Genomic DNA, 17,727 nt, shown 5'->3' on the forward strand with positions numbered 1-17,727 from the left:
AATTTGTATAATTATAATAATATTTATATAACAAACAGAATTTGTGTTTCTATGCATCTACGTTGTTGCCCTTTTGGCCAGGTTAACCAACCTATTTTGACAGCAGTAAAGGCAACACTATGTTTAGAGTTATGTTTCAATCAGTGGTCTAGATCCTGCATTTAACACCCTTTAACTTGTTTTTGGTTTTCCACCAACCAAAAAAAAAAAAAAAAAAAAAAAAAAAAGTGGAAATTTTTATGCCATTGTTTCATCAGCTGCACCCAAAAAGATGCGATAAGTTTAATGAAAAATGACTTGCAGGCTTAAAAGCAGCTTACTTTTAACCCCAACATACTATTACTGAAGCACAAATCAGGTTCATTAATTTATTTTTATTATTTGCTCAAGACAACTTATTCATTAGTTGAGACTGTACACAAATAATGTATCCCATCTTGAGGCCTGAGTAAACTCCTTCCAAGACATTTTCCCATGTGGATTCACTGACGCTAAACACTTAAAAACTGTCCTCTTTACAAATTAAGGGGAAGTACTATTACATGAATTGGGGGTGGGGTGGGGGGGTCTAACATACCCACAGAGCAAAAATAAACATCTTAAAACAAAGACATGTTATAAAAGAGCAACAGGGAGGGGGGCAATATGATAGTCTTGGAAGTACAATGCCATATAAAATAAGCTGCATTTTAAAACTTGCAATTAAAAAGAAGCACCGTGCACAAGTATTGAGTCTACTTCATTATACAAGACGGCTCGTCAAAAGGTGGAAAGCACACAAGACCAGGACACCTGTAACTCTCTAAAAATGCACACTAATCACAAATCTCATTCACTCAAGAATACTTATCTTCACATTTGCTTTGGTCACCTCATAACTTTAGCTTTTAAAACTCGACCAAACACCCACCACCCCCTCAGCAGCTGGACTACACATGTCATCTAAATGCAAGAACATCGATATTCAATAGAAAAATATATTGCACTAGTCTTTCCTCAACTGAAATGCATGGGTACTGGAGTTTAAAAATCTACGTATGATTATCATTTAAAGGCCGTCTGAAGGATCAAACTTTTCAAGTGTGTTACATTAGGACCGAGGATGGAATCCTTACAACGATTTTTGCATTGATAACAATGTTAGAGAACCGAAAAATAACATGAAAACAGTGAATAGGATGAATCACAAACAGTGGTAATCTTCACCCTTAAATACTCCATGCAGTCAATAGGGTTTCATACACAGGACTAACATGTCATCCATTCTGAATGGGTTAAAATACATGATTAAAAAAAAAAAAAAAAAAAAAAAAGTGTCAGGCACACAATCACAGGGTAAACAGTGAACACCATCTACAATTTGGTTTGCTAAGAACTCAGCTGACTAAAGCAACAAGTGTATTAACTCAAAACTGAAAGAACAGGTTGAAAACAAAACAATAGAAACACTTTCCAGGCTACTGCTCACTGCATTCAGCTCTCCTCAGACTTTCACTGCATTAGCAAAACATTATCTGACTAACATATCGGGCATAAAAAAATCTTTTCTTACACATGAAAAATACAAGATATTTTACAGAAAAAGTGTCAGCCTGGGAAGGACAAATAAAGAAAAGAAAAAAAAAGAACTCATCACAACCAGTGTGTAGGAAGAAGGTGGACTACAGTGGCTTTGTGAAAGGAAGTTACAAAAAAAACGATGTTTCCGATGCAATGATTTTCCATTCAGATTTTTCTTCTCGAGCCTTTAAACCTTTCCCAAGTGTCAGAACTGAACAAGAACTTACCCCAAACCCTGCAGAGTGAGTGTCTGACGTGTAATTCATATTTACATAGAGAGAGTGACGAAGCTTCAATGAAAAAGGGAGCCTGCTTGGAGTGGAGGGCTGATGGAGGCACTGTGCCGCGTCTTTGTGTGATTATCAGCGACTGTGAGGGAATTGGGTGGGCGTGGAAGTGGATCTTAGTTTTGGGGTGTGGGTTGGAAGGGGAGAGGGATTTGAGGGCAGCTTCCTCTTTTCAGAAATCTTTGCACGAGTCCGACCTCCGAATGCCACTCGAGTTCATTCTGGTCTATTAAGTGTCTGCGGATCATCTCGGGGTGGACTGCGGCTGCGTTGCCATGACAACCCCTGCAGCCTGGCCCGATCCCATGCCGGCCAAGACCGACATGGCCACCGCCTCTGCAGCCCGCACGCTCAGCCCGTTGATGGTGGCCCCCGGACTTGCTGCCGAGGGCGACGGCACGTGCTGAATGACTGCCGCCGGGGAGCCGATGGGTTCAGTGGAAGTATCCCTGGAGGTTTCCTCTCCTCCTGCAGCTACAGACAGAGAGAGCAACATTCACCCTTAGAGAGGTGAGCGAGTAAAAATAATGCATTAGATGGGATGAGGTGACAGATGAATCCTGGCACAAGTGACACAGTACAAGAAGTCTGATGGTCAGTTCATTATCTCAACTGGTTACCTAATAAAGCTGCCTTCTTCTGCATAATAGTGACAGGGCAGTCCTTGTGGGCCAGGAGAAGCTGCTTCAGCTGTGCCACCTCATTCCTCAGATGGGTTACTTCATTCTGACAGCAGCACAAAAAGAAATACAGTACATAAATCATTCCCATCATGCCCCGTTATTACCATATCAACACAGAAACCCATTTATGACCACCAGGGTGTTTACATGCTTGATGTTATGCCCTGGAGACGACTCACTGTGAGGGAGACGTTCATGTTGGCCAGATCTTCTGCTTTTTTCTCCAGAGAGTTCACCCACAGCTTCCGCTTTTGCCTGCAGCGGGAAGCAGCTGCCCGATTCCTTTCCAGAAAACGCTGCCTCCTCTCGTCAGGGTCCATCTCTGCTGCTCGCCGCCGCCTGCCTCCTGTTGGCTGAGCAGGGGACACCTGGAGAATGAGGAGGGGGTAAAAGTTGGCTACTTGTAAACCCAAATGTGATCAGTAAGTGGGGGAAAACAGAACAACTGCATAAGGAACTCCTGACATTTAACAGGGGTAAAAATTCAGGAGTAGCAGACAATTTGGTGCCCTTAACTGTCAAATTAAAGCATCCAAACCAAAACACACTAAATCCAATGCTCATGCTTGACTTAAACTGACTCAGCCTTTATTTTGCATACGTGAGCATAAATTTTGGACAAGCCTGACATTCTGCTAAATTTTTCTCTTTGATGCCATCAATAATGTGAAAACTACAGCTGTTAGCATTGAGTCTCATTTAGCTTTTTGAGGGAACATTCAAAGGTTTTCCTTCATCACACACATTTAACAGTCTATAGTCCTAGGTGTGCTCTAGGACCACATAACTTGTATGATATGTGCACTACCTACCTGTGGTTGGGCAGGTGATGGTGCATCAGAGTTTTGAGAGGGCTGCTGGCTTTGTTCCTGTCGCTGTGGAACAGCAGGGATGGATCCTGACCCTCCACCGATGCTATCTTGTGCTCCTGGGCCCTGATGAGTTAGAGCTGCCTTCAACCGCTAAAAAGACACAGAGACAACACCCAGGTCATGTAAAAGTTTTATAAATGTCATTCGTTTGTTTATGTAAATGAAATGTTTAGCCAGCAGCCTACAAAATGATGAAAGTACAACTGATGGTCTCACCATCTTTGCCTCAGAGTGAAGAGTATAGCCAGATGGGGAGGATGAACCACTGCTAGCGCCTCCAACAGGCGGTCCTGGAATCCCAGGGATGTTAGGCACTGTGTTCACTGGCCTCGCAAGCTCCACATAGCAACGAATATCCATAAAGTGGAAGAGAGGGAAAAACCAAAAGGATATGTTAAAATTCCATCCCAAGTACAATTTGTTGTATAGTTTTTCATTTTTCAGGAAAATATCTTACAGATATAACTGAGGTCATCTGCACAGGACTGGGCAAGAGAGGAACTGCCTGCCCATTAGGGAGGTGCCTCACCAGTGGATACGAGCCTGTGGGAGAGCTGTTGGCCAGATTAGACATTTGTAAATAGGTGCTTCTCCACTGTGTTCCCACTGATAGAGCAGAGATCAGGCTTACAGTGTTTCACTTTTCCGATGAACACTTCTTCATGAGTTAACTGTACAGAGCTTACACAAGCAGCATGAAGATGTGACTCAAAAGTTCTCAAAGGTAAGCTTGGCTTGAGGAACACGCAAGTCTGGAGAATCGGAGTGGTGCAGAGCTGCAGCTCTCCAACACCTGCCTCAATTTCCATAGTAGATCAAGACACATACGATGATAGTAACCATACTTCTTTAGGAAATTAAAAAACAAAAAGATGCTTTCGGTTATCCTTTCTGGACACATTACTGCACCATGAGCTTCACCGATTAGCGTTTTTATTTGACCTTCCACAGTAGACTTCATGTAGTAATAGATATTCACCTCCCTCTAATTTTAAAAATTCACTCCTGCAGGTGTACCAGGTCTCTGTTGTAGCAACTGTTGCATATCTCCCCACCAGGTAAAAATCAAACAGCCCCATCTTTGATTTCTGGTTGGACTGGATTACTGACTTTCTTGCTAGTTGGTCATGTGAAATTAGACCTATAATTTCTACATTTTACCAGCAGTTAATTCATTTTAAGTTTTACAAATTGTCAGCATGGTCCACAAACAGTAAAGCAAACCACAGCAACCTAAATTATTTTACCCAAGCTGTCTGTTGGAGGGTGGAGCTTGTGTGATGACGGAGGTTGGAGATGGCAACGTGGGGTGTAGTGAGTCATTACTCATGTGAAGGGGAAGAGAACCAGGACGCACAATAGTTGGAGTGGGAGCAGAGCTTGCCACGGGCTTTGTGTAGATCTCCTGTTAATAAATTAAGCAATGTAACTATTTTTGTGTGTCCATCATTTTTACCTGCGTGCAAGGACAGCAAATTACAACACAGCTCTCACCCTAGAGTCTCTGCTGTTTTCTGACATGCTGGACGAGGAATCAGGAGTTCCAGGAGGAGAAGAATCGACTTGTAAGGGCCCCTCATCCTCATCTTTTACTTCAGATGGTGTTTGTAAAGATGCGGCCTTGAAGACCAAAAGCAAAGATGAGAAGATGAAAGCCTTCAGATTTTTATCTCGAAACCAGCACACCGCGTGATCTACAGTAACCCTGTCTTTCTCACCGGGTTTTTCGTCCTCTGATCATCTTCCTGCGTTTTGCAAAACTCTTGCTCGAAGGAGGTGGCCAGCTCATTGAACAAACCGACCTCCTCACAGTTCTTCAGAAAACGTGTGGGAGTGGGAGTTTGGTCTGCCAAAAAACAAAAAAACTGTCAGTATTAGTGGACAAAAATATCACCTTCAGACACAGACTATTATATACAATTCATCTATTCAGAGCACTGACCACCTCCTCAGCACGGATTAATTTAAAAAAGACAAATGGCGATGCCATTACCTGCAATGATAACAGAGTCTGTCCTGGCAGGACCAAATTTTAATGTCATTTCATGCTTGTGTTTGTGTACTGACAGGTGATCTTCATTTGTGAATCTCTGCAAAAGACACCACACATGACATTTAAGGAATATCAAGACAGTTTTAATCCTGATGCGAGATTAATAACGCCTGGTTTCCACTATTAAAGCAATGTTTCATCATACATTACACAGCACCTTATCAGCAATCGTAATTGGTGAGCTAAGCTGGGTTCAGTAAATAACAAGAGAATAAAAAGCAGAGATTCAGACCCCTATGGCTGTTTAGAGTTAGAGGTATGTCTTAAGAAATCATACCTGCCCACATCCTGGGGCAGTGCATACAAAGGGCCGGTCATCCGCCATCTCAGACAAATGATCTGTAAAAGAAAGCAACAAACACAGCAATGTCATCCAATTTATTAGGCGATAAACTAGCTGATGCTCAGGTTCTCAAGACATATTACATAAGGGCACCAGATATGTTACTACCAAATGTTCTTAACCTACAGCATCAGCTTGAGTGTCATGGAGCTGATCAGAACTACAATCTAAATCGTCATAATTAAACGTGCCTGCTCATCTGTCACCAAAATCACAATAACATCTGGATAGGAGGGACACAGGCCGAAGACTGTGGGCCTGTTTTGAGCATTTCTTTAGACTCGGTTGGGTATAATGTTGGACTAGCGTTCAACGATGAGGCAGCAAGAGCCAAAGCACCTCACCATGCAACCTCCACTTAGCAGGATCGAGTCACTGGCGTTGGCTATTAGCGCTGTCGATGTAGTCCGGCTATGTAGTTAGCTATAAGACATGGGTTACAGACTGTGGACAGGACACACAGGTTACCAATTCATTACTGGTTAGCTATGACTTAATGAGACATGGGCCGCAAGGTAGCACATCCACATTGCTAAGCACGTGAAATACTGTTTTCCACAACCTGACATACGTGTCATTATAGCGAACATGGAAGCTAACATTGAACAAACTCATTCCAAATATCAGAAGGCGCGACACGTCTAGCAAATAAAGCTGTTTAGTGCAAGTACAATCCCCTAGCTGAGCCCATGCTAAGTGCTAATGGAAGCTTCGTTAGCTTGCCTTAAGTTACACTAACACGTCCGCCAACTTAGTAGCTAGCATTACACGTTAGCACGCTAATGCTAAATAGTGCCCATATACCAAGCCACGACTGTATGAGCGCGGTGCATGCCTTATGAATATCCAGACACACATATACACACACATTTTTTTTTTCTGTAAATGACGATTTACATTACATTTTACTAAAATATGCCCTAAACTTACCCCACGTTTAGACTGCCTCTTCACTCCCCCCCTCCCAGCTCCGGACAGCGCTGCTGTGCTGCTGCTTGGCCGTTGTTGACACTCTTGACACTTCCATTACCCAAATACCGCGAGAGAACTTGGAAGAGTTATTATGTAACAGGATTTCTCTGTGCGGGAGGGATCGTAGATTTTACACGAAATAAGATTGATATTATATGAATCATTACATATTCCCCGACTTTTATCTCAATGTGCCGTTATGTCAACTCTACATATATATTCCGCTGTGTTCGCGTCAACTACCAGCGAAAGCTATGAACACACCCACTGAAGACTAAGCCAAACGCGCCTACAGCAGTTACATAATGTTTATTTCCGGATGTTTACTTGGCCGATGGCATGTTGAAATCCTTGAACAGATTTTGTTTTCTGGCTTAAAACACAAAAAACCAAAACCATTTTTAAAAAATAAACCTTTATTTTTTTGAATACATCAAGCTACTATAACTCAGCGTATAAACCAATGTACTCCGAAAAATGTCCAGCCCATTTAATAATTAAAAAAAAAAAAAAAAAAAAAAAAAAAACAGGATTCGCACAAGATTGAAATGGTTTTGGTAAGTTAAAAAAAAAAAAAAAAAAAAAATGCACACAGCAAGTCCTACAGAATGAACTGAAACTTTTGTTGCCTCAAAATGAGGGGGTTTTGTGAACTTTATCACATTCAGTATGACAGGTTTACACCCTTTACAGCATTTTTACAATGAAATTAAATCCCATTAAGGCACTAGGAGTTTGGTTTGATCACTCCTTATAGTCTAAAACACAAGCAGTGTCAGTCAGCTGCACACTTTAAAAAAAACAAAACAAAAAACCCAGTATAAACTACTGATTACTACAGTGTACAGCCTGTCTTGTAAATTCCCTGTTAACATCTGAATTCTATCTTAAATTACTCATCTCTTTTAACCATATTTAAGAAAATCTAAGTACAAGTTGAAAAATCCATCCCAATACCCTTCTGTCATTTGTAACTGAAAGATATTCATTGTCGAGCCACAAGCTGCATTACAGATCAGACCCTAACCGCTAATAAACATTAGTCTACACACCAATTCATCAACATTACAAACACTGAATAACATGTAGTCAACGCTAACAACATAAAATACACTACCATGTGGACAAACGAAAACTGAATTTGCAAATACAAAATAACATACATGTTAAAAATCATTTGAAAAAATGGTTTGAGATCCACAGCTACATTCATCATTTTGATAGCACGTGTGATTCAAGCAATAAAAATGCTACTTTTGAAATCAAGCAGTGAAAACATTCAACATTGAGGGGAAAATTTCTGCTCCCTGTCCCTCAGGCCATTCATAATATTTTAGCAGTAAAGAGGGTTCACTGACGAAGACTTGAGTCAGCATGGCTGTTCCACTTCAACAATCTGAAACTATGAAGGAACCACAAACACCAAATTACTACAATGACCTAGTTAACTGGATTATTTACCGAATCCCAGTGTACACTGGTTTTGTGAAATAGAAACCAAAGTTAGCTGAAAAAAAAAAAACAACAACAACAACAACAACAACAACAACCAAACCCTTTTTAGTTGTACTTTACAAAGCAGATGCCAACATTACCAAGATCTGGTCAAACACTTTCCTGCCTACATTAGCACTGATAGAATAATTAGATATTTATAATTTATGAAAAAGAAAAAGTTTTGTAAAGTCTAGTAAAAATGACATAAGCAGATCTGCTCCACTTATTCCAATGTTAGCGGTATTGATCCAATATTTGCGCCACAAAGGAAAATTATTGCAAAACACAAAACCCAACAAGTATTATAAGTTCAAGACAAGATTCACTAGTCGTAGAACAAGTGTCTACAAACATTTCTACAAATATTGCTACTCTTACCTTTCAAAAGTTCAACCCACTCTGAAGCTGAACATGTCAAGTCCATGGATAACTGACAATAGATACTAGTTTTTCAGATTACTTCTTAATTACATGTTTAAAAAGAGATACAAGGTCTCATATTTTCTAAACCACAGATGTAGATGCCACAAATTCAACAAATGTACAGGGACATCCTCATATCAAATCATGACACTACTTTCAGCAAAGTATGCTTCATCACCGCAAACCCTGCGATTCCATCCATGACGACATTTTTCCGAAAAGGAAAATCTATTTACAATTTTTCAAATAATTTCAGGCCTGCAGTAATCTAAAGAGATGTGACGAACTCATGAAATGAAATATAGGCATCTGTCTTTATACATTACATATGTACATATATTCTTTTCTGTTTTCAGTTCATTTTTCCCCCACTCTTTGGTTACTTTGGTGAACTTGGAGGGATATTCTGTTCTTTGCCACTGCGTCTGGCTGCCCGCTGTGGTGAAAATCGTTTCCCAGTGTTCAGGCCCTTCTGATGTTCCCGAATCTTCTGCCCTGGCTCTCGGACTCTGGCTTGGCCACTTCCCCCTCTGAAGGAGCGCAGTGGTTGCCGAGGAGGCCGTTTATCTCCACGTTTCTCTGCAGTTTGTCGACCATTGGGACGAGGCTCCTCCACCCTGTTTACCTTGAGCTCTTGCAGGGGTTGGCTGTCTGAAGAGGTGGGAGTGGAGGGACAGGGCATCTGTGCTGGCAGCGGTTCTTTGGCCAGCTTCTGGCACACCTCTGCATAACTGAGCTTTTTTAGACCCTGGTGAAAGAACAGGGAACCACAGTTTAAAAAAAATGAAAACAAAAAAACAAGATGACAAAACACGCTGAGTTTGGAGAGTTGTAAGCTGATGTTACAAGACAATATAATGTGATAATCAGCACAAAAGAAGTCCTTACCGGTTCTGATGTTGGAGATGTGGGAGGCGATGAAGATGTTTCGGTAGAAAGAGCCTGGCTGCAGGTGGAGGGAGCATGTTCTGAAGGTGATTGTGTGTGAGCTTGTGCGGATGAGGAGACATTTTCTTTTGTTACAGGAGCTTCAGTTTTATCCTCTTCCTTTACTACAGTAGAATCACTAAATGTATACAAAAAAAGTAAGGGATAAGTGAATTGTTGAAGACTCAATACCTTTGTTATTCACTGATATATTAGCTTGAAGCAAAGGTTACCTTGAGACTGGTGGAGTGGCTGTTTGTGTGGACACAACAGCACGTTTAGGTGGAATTACAGGATCAGGTTTGTTTACAGGACCTTCTGCGATGTTTGTGGGAACATCTTTGCCGACAGACTGTAATGACAATTAAAATTTGTGCATTTATATTTTACCTTATTTTGTAAAGAGTCTTAATGACAGAAAGCACCAGGAGAGGCAACATATTCACCTTGTTTGTCACCTTCAGGCCACGCACAATATCAGAAAGGCGCATCTCAGGGACACTTTCCTCCTGCATACTGACCACAGATCCTGGCAGAGGTGGAAAATTGGAGGCTGCCAGGTCAAACTTTGGATGCGATGCCTTGGCCTCCGGTACAGGGACGGGCTTCTACATTGAATGAAGAAATAAAATTCAATATATTAAAAAGCAGCACACCAAGACACTGTAGAACACAGTCCTGGCAGTCAACTTCTTAAATAAAGAGCACGAAAAGAGGAAACCGACTGACCGTTGCCTGCTCATCTTCCCTTTTTCTCCTTGTGCTTCTATTGGGGCCTCTTCTATAAAAACAAACAAACACAACATACCATTAGACTGCCACATCAGATTGGAAACCGTTTTAGTGTTAACAGGGGTAAGTGTAGGATAATACTAACTCACCTGCCCCGTCCAGACCCGCTCACATCTTTAAGGTTGAAGGAGGCCAGAGAGATCAGCTGTTGTGTTTGCAGGACCTGTGGACCAGACACACCATCCAACTGGTTCCTTGGAGCAAAAGAAGAGTGCACATCTCCAGGTCTGGGATGACCTTTTAAATGATTTCTAGGTGCACACAAAAAAATTACAAGTTTTACTACAGAAATCAAGCGCTACCACAAAAGCACAGTTTGACAGGATTGTACACGTTTTATTAACAAAGTGAACACAAGAGCAATGCAAGAAAGCTCATCTTTATTGGTTTGCAAATGACAATAACAGAGGAAACTGACAGTACTCTTTTTTTTTTTCTTTTAAAAAAAAAAAAAAAAAAAAAAAGTTTCAGTGCTGAAGCAAAATAATGGACTCCGGAAGGACTGGTACCAAACTGCGTTCCAGTTAAGTTGATGCTAGCATTACCATCCGCAGAAAGTATTTTACCAAGTTCAAAGTCCTTAATTACTTAAATTAAAGCTTACAACAAACACTGCCAGCACCTGATGGTAACTTCAAGTCTGCACTGATCTAATAAACTAAAAGTTTGTATCATAACTGTACATACCGGTTCCTGGTCATAGCAGCATGTGTGTTGACGGAGCTTGAGTTAGCTTTGTAGTTCCCGGAACTGTTGTAACCATTCATATATCCACTGTTGGGGAAAGGTGCCTGCATATCACCAAACAGGAAAAATCATTACAAATGTAACTAAAAAAAAAAAACCCAAAAACAAACAAACAAAAAAAAAAAAACCCTCTGATACTCTAATATTAACTTTGAGTTTACAGAGGTTATAAATATTAGTTACAATGGAGACTGCCATTAATTTGAACAGCATTAAAAACATTAAAATAAATAACATAGCAGCTTTAAGGGACATTCTGAATAGTATATGAAGGTTCTCACCAGCGGTGTTTCGAAATAAGGCATGTTTGATGGCTGAGGATTCCAGGAGGGAGACACAATAGGATAAACAGGGTATTGCTGCTGAGGGCTGTACATCGACTGCATGTACACTGGAGCACTTGAGTCATACGGGGCCTGCAGCGGAGCATGTTGACTGTACACACCTGAATCCTGGACGCTACAGAAGCCATTCTTGCCAAAGAATGTATTAATGGCCTTAATGCGGGCCTGCAGAGAAAATGAGAGAATCAATATCGATAAAACATTTCCACAGGACCCATATAGCTCTACTGTCCTTAGTCCCCTCAGATCTCATAATCTCACGGTCATTAGGCCATAAAAACTGAACCGACTAGGAGGAAAGAAAGGTGTTGAGGAGGGGGAGGAGGGGAAGGAGTATAAAAGAAAAATAAGGGAGAGAGGAACAGCATAGAAACAGACAGATTTTAAGAAAGCTAGTGAAAGGTTCCACCCAGCCAGCCACAGTGCATATGGGTCCTTCCAAGCGCGATACTGATCATCACTGGGGCTTAAACAGGACCATCAACAAATCACTGTGTCATTTGCTCCATCAGATAAAAGAGCAGGGCACACGATGTCATAACAAAGTCCAGCAAAAATATCACTGATAGAAAAACTTTTTTTAAAAGCCCTAAAAAAAATTAAATAAAAAAAATCCCCATTCTTGCTTATCAAGTGGAACACAAAGCGTAGCAGGCTCCATACATCTATAACGTATAACAAGCAGTGACTGAGGTAGAAATAAAAACATGGGTTACTCACCATGATTGGTTTCCCTTGGAACATTTTAACTTCCTCTCTTAGGTATCTGTAAGCCTGAGGGCAAGAAAAGAAAACAGTAAAGAAAATGTGGTAGAAATGCTCTCTCCTTTAATGCAGAACCTTAGTGAAACATGAAAAGATCAGAAAGTACTGCATCTGCTTGGTAGTGAGATTTAGCAATTTTAAGTTAAATATGCCAGGTAATAATAGAATATTTAACTGGTTGTATAAACCTAAAATTGTACAACCAGTTTAAAAATAAGTAAAAGTAACTTGTGGTAATTCATAAGGGGACGTACCTGTAGTGCATCCATGTCCGACTGAAAAGTTATGTACCAGTTGCTGTTGTGCGCAAACTCAACACTTAACAGTTTCGGGCAGTGTTCGCTCTTAAAAAGAGCCTCTACTTCCTGTGAGAGGAACACAACATGAAACATTTTGACCTAAAACAGACCATTCCATCACTCTCCACAAGTCAGCATGCAAAGTCTGACCGAAAAGAAAAAGAGCTATCACTCAGCTACAGCATACACACTACCACACAATATTTTAATCATCTAAAGCTAACAATAGTTATCACAATTTATGCAAGCACAATCAGTTTGCAGCCCTCGTTTGTAGATTTTACTATTCAGTCAGACAGTCTGGGGTTACAGAGCAATATTTTATTATCATGTCTGAGTCGTCTTTACCTCAACTGGGGTCGTCTCCGGCACTTCTCTTAGAATAATGATGCAGCGACTGTGATTTGGTCGAACCTTCTTCCCAGTTTCATCAACTTGCACCATGGGGGAGGCTTATTAAAAAAAAATAATTTAAAAATTATTTTCCTAAATCTTCACAGTGCAGCTGAAGACAACTGACATATCCCATTTATGTAATAGCTATGAAAGACTTTTGCTCCACTGTAGCCAATTTAAAGTTGGTAGACACTGTGAATAATCTTATGTGGTAAATTAACCACACGCTAAGAGTAAAACAAAAGGAATGTAATGAAACAAATTCTTTCAAGTATGTAATGCATTACTTTTTAAAAAGTAACAATGGGCACTTTAAGTAGTAAACTAGGTAATCGCATTTACCTAATAAATAAAAAGTCTTACATTAAATCTTCTATATTTGATAAAGCTGGAGCAGGTAGCAGTTTAAGAACTATTGGAGTTCAAAACTTTTAAAAGTATCAGCCTGTCTATGTGAAACAAAGACAAACAGAAGCACTTGTACCTCGCAGTACATCCAGAATGAGGTCCATGTCAGTGGTAAGAGCTTTAATGTTCTCCATACAAGCAAGTGTCCAAATGGGAACAAACTGATCACCATCCATCTGGGATATCAAGTAGAGGTCCTTTGAAAGATTCTCTCTGCAATACCCAAAACATTGGTCTCTCTGAGTTACAGCTTTTTCTTTGCAGTAATAGTAAAACACAAACATCAACCTTTTAACAACCAAAATGATGATGGTGGTTGGTGGTGGGGTTGATGTTAAATCATTTACATTAGTGTAGGAAAGCCATTTATTAAGCACTTTTGTGTTAGACATTGTCCAATTTAACACGTCACTATAAAATAATTTTTAAAAGAAGTTTTGTTCAATAAGCACAGAGTTTGCAAATACTGAGACATTTCAGAACATTAAATCACTACCGGCCTGAATCATTGTTTGTGCAGCTGAATCAAGATGAAAACCGCAGTTAAGCCAAATTAGAAACTTCAGACACCAATGACTCAATATAAGAATATACTTAAAAGTTAAATGGCTTCTTACAGTTATGAAACAAAGTAAATTCAGTGATTACTGCTGTCCCATTAAGGCAACAATACATTATACACAACTCACCTAGAAAAGAAGAACTCGAGACGTTCCTTTAAAGACTGTCTCAAACTCTCTTCGGACATCGCCTGCACCTCAGATGCATTATCTATGGTGGATTCGCACTGTGGGTCAAAGCCCAAATACCCCTGGTCAGACGGACTGATGTCATTCACAGGGATATACTCAGCAGTGCTGTCCACGTTTTCACTGTAGTATCCTTTACCTCCTGAAGAGGGAACATCTGAGTAATCTAAGAGAAAACAGTAGCCAAGTGATAAGTGTCACATTCAATAAAGTAGTACACAACAGGACTGAGTGCACCTTTATGCAATCTCACTAAAAATGTTTCATTATTTCAAATATTACAAGTGCAAGGTTTCATCCTATGGAGATATATTTTTTGAGGACTACACTGAAACTATATCAGGCTATAAACTATAACCCTGTGGCCCCTTAACATCAAAATGAGAGATAAGCAAACTAATCCAAGAGATTTCCAATTAGTTCAACTACATGCATGTAAAATGACATGTGAATACGTGAACTCCAAATTGTGGATCAACTGCCAGTGAAATTCAAACAGACTTTAGCAGAAAAGGCTACAGAAAAATGGGTGATGACAATCGGTACAGTAATCAATACGTATAAATTAGTCAAAGCATCAGCGACACAATATCTGTCTTCTTAAAATGACAGAGTGTACCACTTGCACAATCTAAGTGATGAAATTAGATGGGCCAGTGTTTCAGACTTGCCAAAGGGCTTATTAAAGGAAATGACTGTTTCTCTGTCTGCTTGAGAAGTGTCAAGGACAATACAGAACTCAACCTTCATGGGTCTTCCAGGGGGGTGGGGAATAAAAACAAAGCAAAACTTGATTGGCCTTCAACACAAAACTGCAAGACCAAACTTTGCTAAACAATATGAACCTGATAAATACAGGAGCACACTAACAAAAACCCCAATCTCATTCATGAAAAACCACCAACTTTTGTTGCACTCAGGTCCTACTGTTTGGTCAGCATTTTCAGTTTAGTGAACCTGAACACTTTTAATTCATTCAATCCTCACTGTGCAACATTTATGTCATAACTGTTGATACTATAATACACAAAACAAGGTTTGTCATGTTTGCATTTACTGCATACTCCCATGGACAAGAGAAGCAACCTCAACCATTTCCTCATACCATGTCTATAATTTTACTATACATGTCTATACTTGCCACACATCAACTCCCTATTTTTTTTTAAACACTGTACCAGAGCAAGTGAGAACGTTTGGTTTTAGTGTAGTACCACATAAGAGGAACTAACTTTTTCTTCCCTGCAAACATACCTTCGGTCATTTCAGCAGGAGGAGGGCAGGTATTGAGCCATGGAGCATTGTCCATCTCCTCGGGACTCTCACTCTGTTGGGCAGGAATCTCCTGCCACACTTTGGCATTGGGGTTCAGGCCCGCTCCCTTTGTGGTAACCTGCATGATCATTAAAAGAGACAGAATAAACAGCTTTTTCCTTCAAACATTACACTTGGTTGGTAGGTCACTAATTTCTGAGAAACATTCATCAATCATAAAGTGGTATTCAAATATGTCACTCAAAGTCGAGTGAAAGTAAGACTGGAAGAATTGTAGCAAGAGTAAATGTAATTTTTAAAAATTAGAGATTGTGTACAGCCTTGTATAGTGTGAAAACATGTATATTACCGAATAAAGAGATTACTTTAGTGTTGTACTTACTGCACTGTGGTCTTCATTCATATTTTTGATTTGATATTTTTTTTAATATATGTACTGGAGTTTAAAAAAACAAAACAAACTGAATGACTCATGATGAGTCTCAAGTGTCAAAAAACATTTGTGTGTGTGCCATATGTCAAGTCAACCAACAAGACAGGTCAGTCAAGATCCTAAATAGACATTCAAAGCTAATTTAGCATTATACATCAGAGCCAATCCAATGGATGAACTCTGTTCATTAGCGATCCTTTAATCCAGCTTTGCAAATGTGTCGACTCTTCACACACATTCACCGGAGCCCTGAAGTAGTACTACTAAAGCTTTGACACGCATACGCACGTAAGCGCCAGCTGAATTTTCATTGGCTTGCTTATCACCATTGTTCCGCCTCTCAGTCGCTCACATGCACCCGTACATGGCGCAGACCCGCCTCAGGGCAGCATGACTCGAATAAGGCAGTTTGACCTGTCATCCATTGTAAAATCTCGAGTGTGCAATATTTAGAGTAGCTACACACTACTAGAATCTTATTTTCAATCCAATCTGCTATCCAACCCTGTGTTACAAAAGCAGCAGGTCTGGGTTTACAGTGAAACACTAGAAGTACTTTGAGGGTCGAGAAGAGCACATGGCACCGACATGCCCGAGCGCTTTCAAACACGAAGTGATATTCACTGTGTTCGTTTAAAGTTCGCTTAAATAAGTCTCCCTCTGGTTAAAATGGGTGTCATCGATCATCATTACCCCTGCTGTACGTGTTCTTATATTTTCACAATGAACGTCGCATAGTGCTATGACCTTTATCACGGGCTATTCAGCTACAGTGGTGCTAACGTTTAACAAATCACGTGCCATATTTACTACACGTGTAATCCAACTTTAAAACGCACACCGAGTGTAACTCGTAAGGCAGCAACACCAAGTCAACGAGTTCGTAAATACGTGTTTGCCGAATAGGGTCTTTGGTTGGTGTCCTACCGTAACGTTGCCATATGTAACAAGTGACACCACCATGTTTCGCTAACTCGCTCTCGTCTTACCCGCACACGACACCGGCTACACTTCGTACTGCTAAACTAAGCTAATGTGTTTGACAGGTTAAAATAATGCAAGAGAAGTGTTTGTGTGGAATGAGAAACGTAAAGACAAAGTGTAGTGTAATCAAAGAAAAAGCACACAAGTATCTGAGAAACTTCACACGGCACGCGTGTGTGAAACGAGAGAAAGGAAGCAAACAGGTTGCTGCTCGTTAGCTAGCAATAAGGCCTCGTCAAAACTCACCATGCTGATTTGATCTTCTCCGTAGGTCCTCGTCAGTCGCGGGGAACCAATAGTTCAATTGTCGTGCGAAGTTTGCTATTAAATATCGTAAGCCGAAGTTGCTGATCTTGGTGTCTACGTTTAATTAACGTCTCTTCCAACAACTGCGGCAGTACGGTTAAACGACAGCTCGCGCTCCAGTTCCAAAGGCACGTCCGCGCGCACGACAACTTTGAGATCTGTTATCTTTAAGACACCGAAAACTTTTTTCGCTATATATTTTTAACAAGCACTATCCATTTCACTCATGAATTTCTTCCATTCAGATCCTCATCCCGCAGATAAACTTCGCTACGCTCCTCCAGCATGTGACAGTTACGTCCTCTATCTTCCACCGACCGTCCCGACAGGCTGCACTCCGCCTCCACGGCAACAGCAGCGCAGCATAGCAACCATCTGTGACCTCAGGAAACCGAGTACTGCCAAACAGCCTTGAATTAGCCTTGAAAGAGCCAGTCCAATAAGTTTGAGTTGTCGCAGTAGGAAAAGTAAAAGCAAGGAGAGTTTTTAAAATGTGAACTGTGACAGCATGCAGTTCGGACAAAACTGGGTTACCGGGCGAAGTTCACCTAAACAGTAATTAGTGGGTGGAACTTGACCCGGTGCTGCTCCAGCACGACAATACTGATGAAA

At 40.6% G+C, this 17,727-nt stretch overlaps 2 protein-coding genes across 6 annotated transcripts; both read right to left on the reverse strand.

Annotated features, from left to right (window-relative positions):
• Positions 1 to 354: 354 nt before the first annotated feature.
• Positions 355 to 7,044, reverse strand: atf7b (activating transcription factor 7b). 4 transcript variants are annotated; one of them, XM_084928293.1, is made up of 12 exons: positions 6,729 to 7,044; positions 5,733 to 5,794; positions 5,396 to 5,492; positions 5,121 to 5,248; positions 4,897 to 5,022; positions 4,650 to 4,807; positions 3,860 to 3,956; positions 3,619 to 3,738; positions 3,343 to 3,492; positions 2,710 to 2,883; positions 2,468 to 2,573; positions 355 to 2,321 (listed from the first exon to the last, which is right to left on the reverse strand). In XM_084928293.1, the coding sequence occupies exons 2-12, from the start codon at positions 5,778 to 5,780 to the stop codon at positions 2,092 to 2,094; spliced, it is 1,434 nt and encodes a 477-aa protein (XP_084784419.1). In that variant the 5' UTR covers positions 5,781 to 5,794; positions 6,729 to 7,044; the 3' UTR covers positions 355 to 2,091. The 4 variants fall into 4 exon arrangements, with proteins under 4 accessions (XP_084784419.1, XP_084784416.1, XP_084784418.1 ...); XM_084928290.1 differs by having other exon boundaries at positions 2,710 to 2,898; positions 6,729 to 7,042; XM_084928292.1 differs by lacking the exon at positions 6,729 to 7,044 and adding an exon at positions 6,143 to 6,722 and having other exon boundaries at positions 2,710 to 2,898.
• Positions 7,045 to 7,168: 124 nt separating this feature from the next.
• Positions 7,169 to 17,726, reverse strand: larp4ab (La ribonucleoprotein 4Ab). Of its 2 annotated transcripts, XM_084928289.1 has the most exons (15): positions 17,056 to 17,726; positions 15,372 to 15,510; positions 14,058 to 14,283; positions 13,445 to 13,581; positions 12,913 to 13,016; positions 12,520 to 12,630; positions 12,221 to 12,274; positions 11,438 to 11,665; positions 11,097 to 11,200; positions 10,499 to 10,660; positions 10,347 to 10,398; positions 10,064 to 10,225; positions 9,851 to 9,969; positions 9,579 to 9,756; positions 7,169 to 9,438 (listed from the first exon to the last, which is right to left on the reverse strand). In XM_084928289.1, exons 1-15 carry the CDS (start codon positions 17,056 to 17,058, stop codon positions 9,070 to 9,072), a joined length of 2,148 nt encoding a protein of 715 aa, XP_084784415.1. In that variant the 5' UTR covers positions 17,059 to 17,726; the 3' UTR covers positions 7,169 to 9,069. The 2 variants fall into 2 exon arrangements, with proteins under 2 accessions (XP_084784415.1, XP_084784414.1); XM_084928288.1 differs by lacking the exon at positions 17,056 to 17,726 and having other exon boundaries at positions 15,372 to 15,516.
• Position 17,727: the final 1 nt, after the last annotated feature.

Source organism: Perissodus microlepis, chromosome 5 (assembly GCF_051167445.1).
Source record: "Perissodus microlepis isolate ML-2025 ecotype Zambia chromosome 5, ASM5116744v1, whole genome shotgun sequence".
In the NCBI taxonomy this organism is placed as follows: domain Eukaryota; kingdom Metazoa; phylum Chordata; class Actinopteri; order Cichliformes; family Cichlidae; genus Perissodus; species Perissodus microlepis.

What these genes read in the sequence shown, in the direction of transcription:
- larp4ab (XM_084928288.1), bottom strand. Translation starts at nt 15,516, where the DNA reads ATGCAGGTTACCACAAAGGGAGCGGGCCTGAACCCCAATGCCAAAGTG. An exon ending in TCCTGCTGAAATGACCGAAG is followed by an intron (nt 14,284 to 15,371) that starts GTATGTTTGCAG and finishes GTTTTCTCTTAG; the next exon opens with ATTACTCAGATGTTCCCTCT. An exon ending in GGGAAGATGAGCAGGCAACG is followed by an intron (nt 10,226 to 10,346) that starts GTCAGTCGGTTT and finishes CATTCAATGTAG; the next exon opens with AAGCCCGTCCCTGTACCGGA.
- atf7b (XM_084928290.1), bottom strand. Translation starts at nt 5,780, where the DNA reads ATGGCGGATGACCGGCCCTTTGTATGCACTGCCCCAGGATGTGGGCAG. An exon ending in AGACTCTGTTATCATTGCAG is followed by an intron (nt 5,249 to 5,395) that starts GTAATGGCATCG and finishes GTTTTTTGGCAG; the next exon opens with ACCAAACTCCCACTCCCACA. An exon ending in AAAACAGCAGAGACTCTAGG is followed by an intron (nt 4,808 to 4,896) that starts GTGAGAGCTGTG and finishes ATTTATTAACAG; the next exon opens with GAGATCTACACAAAGCCCGT.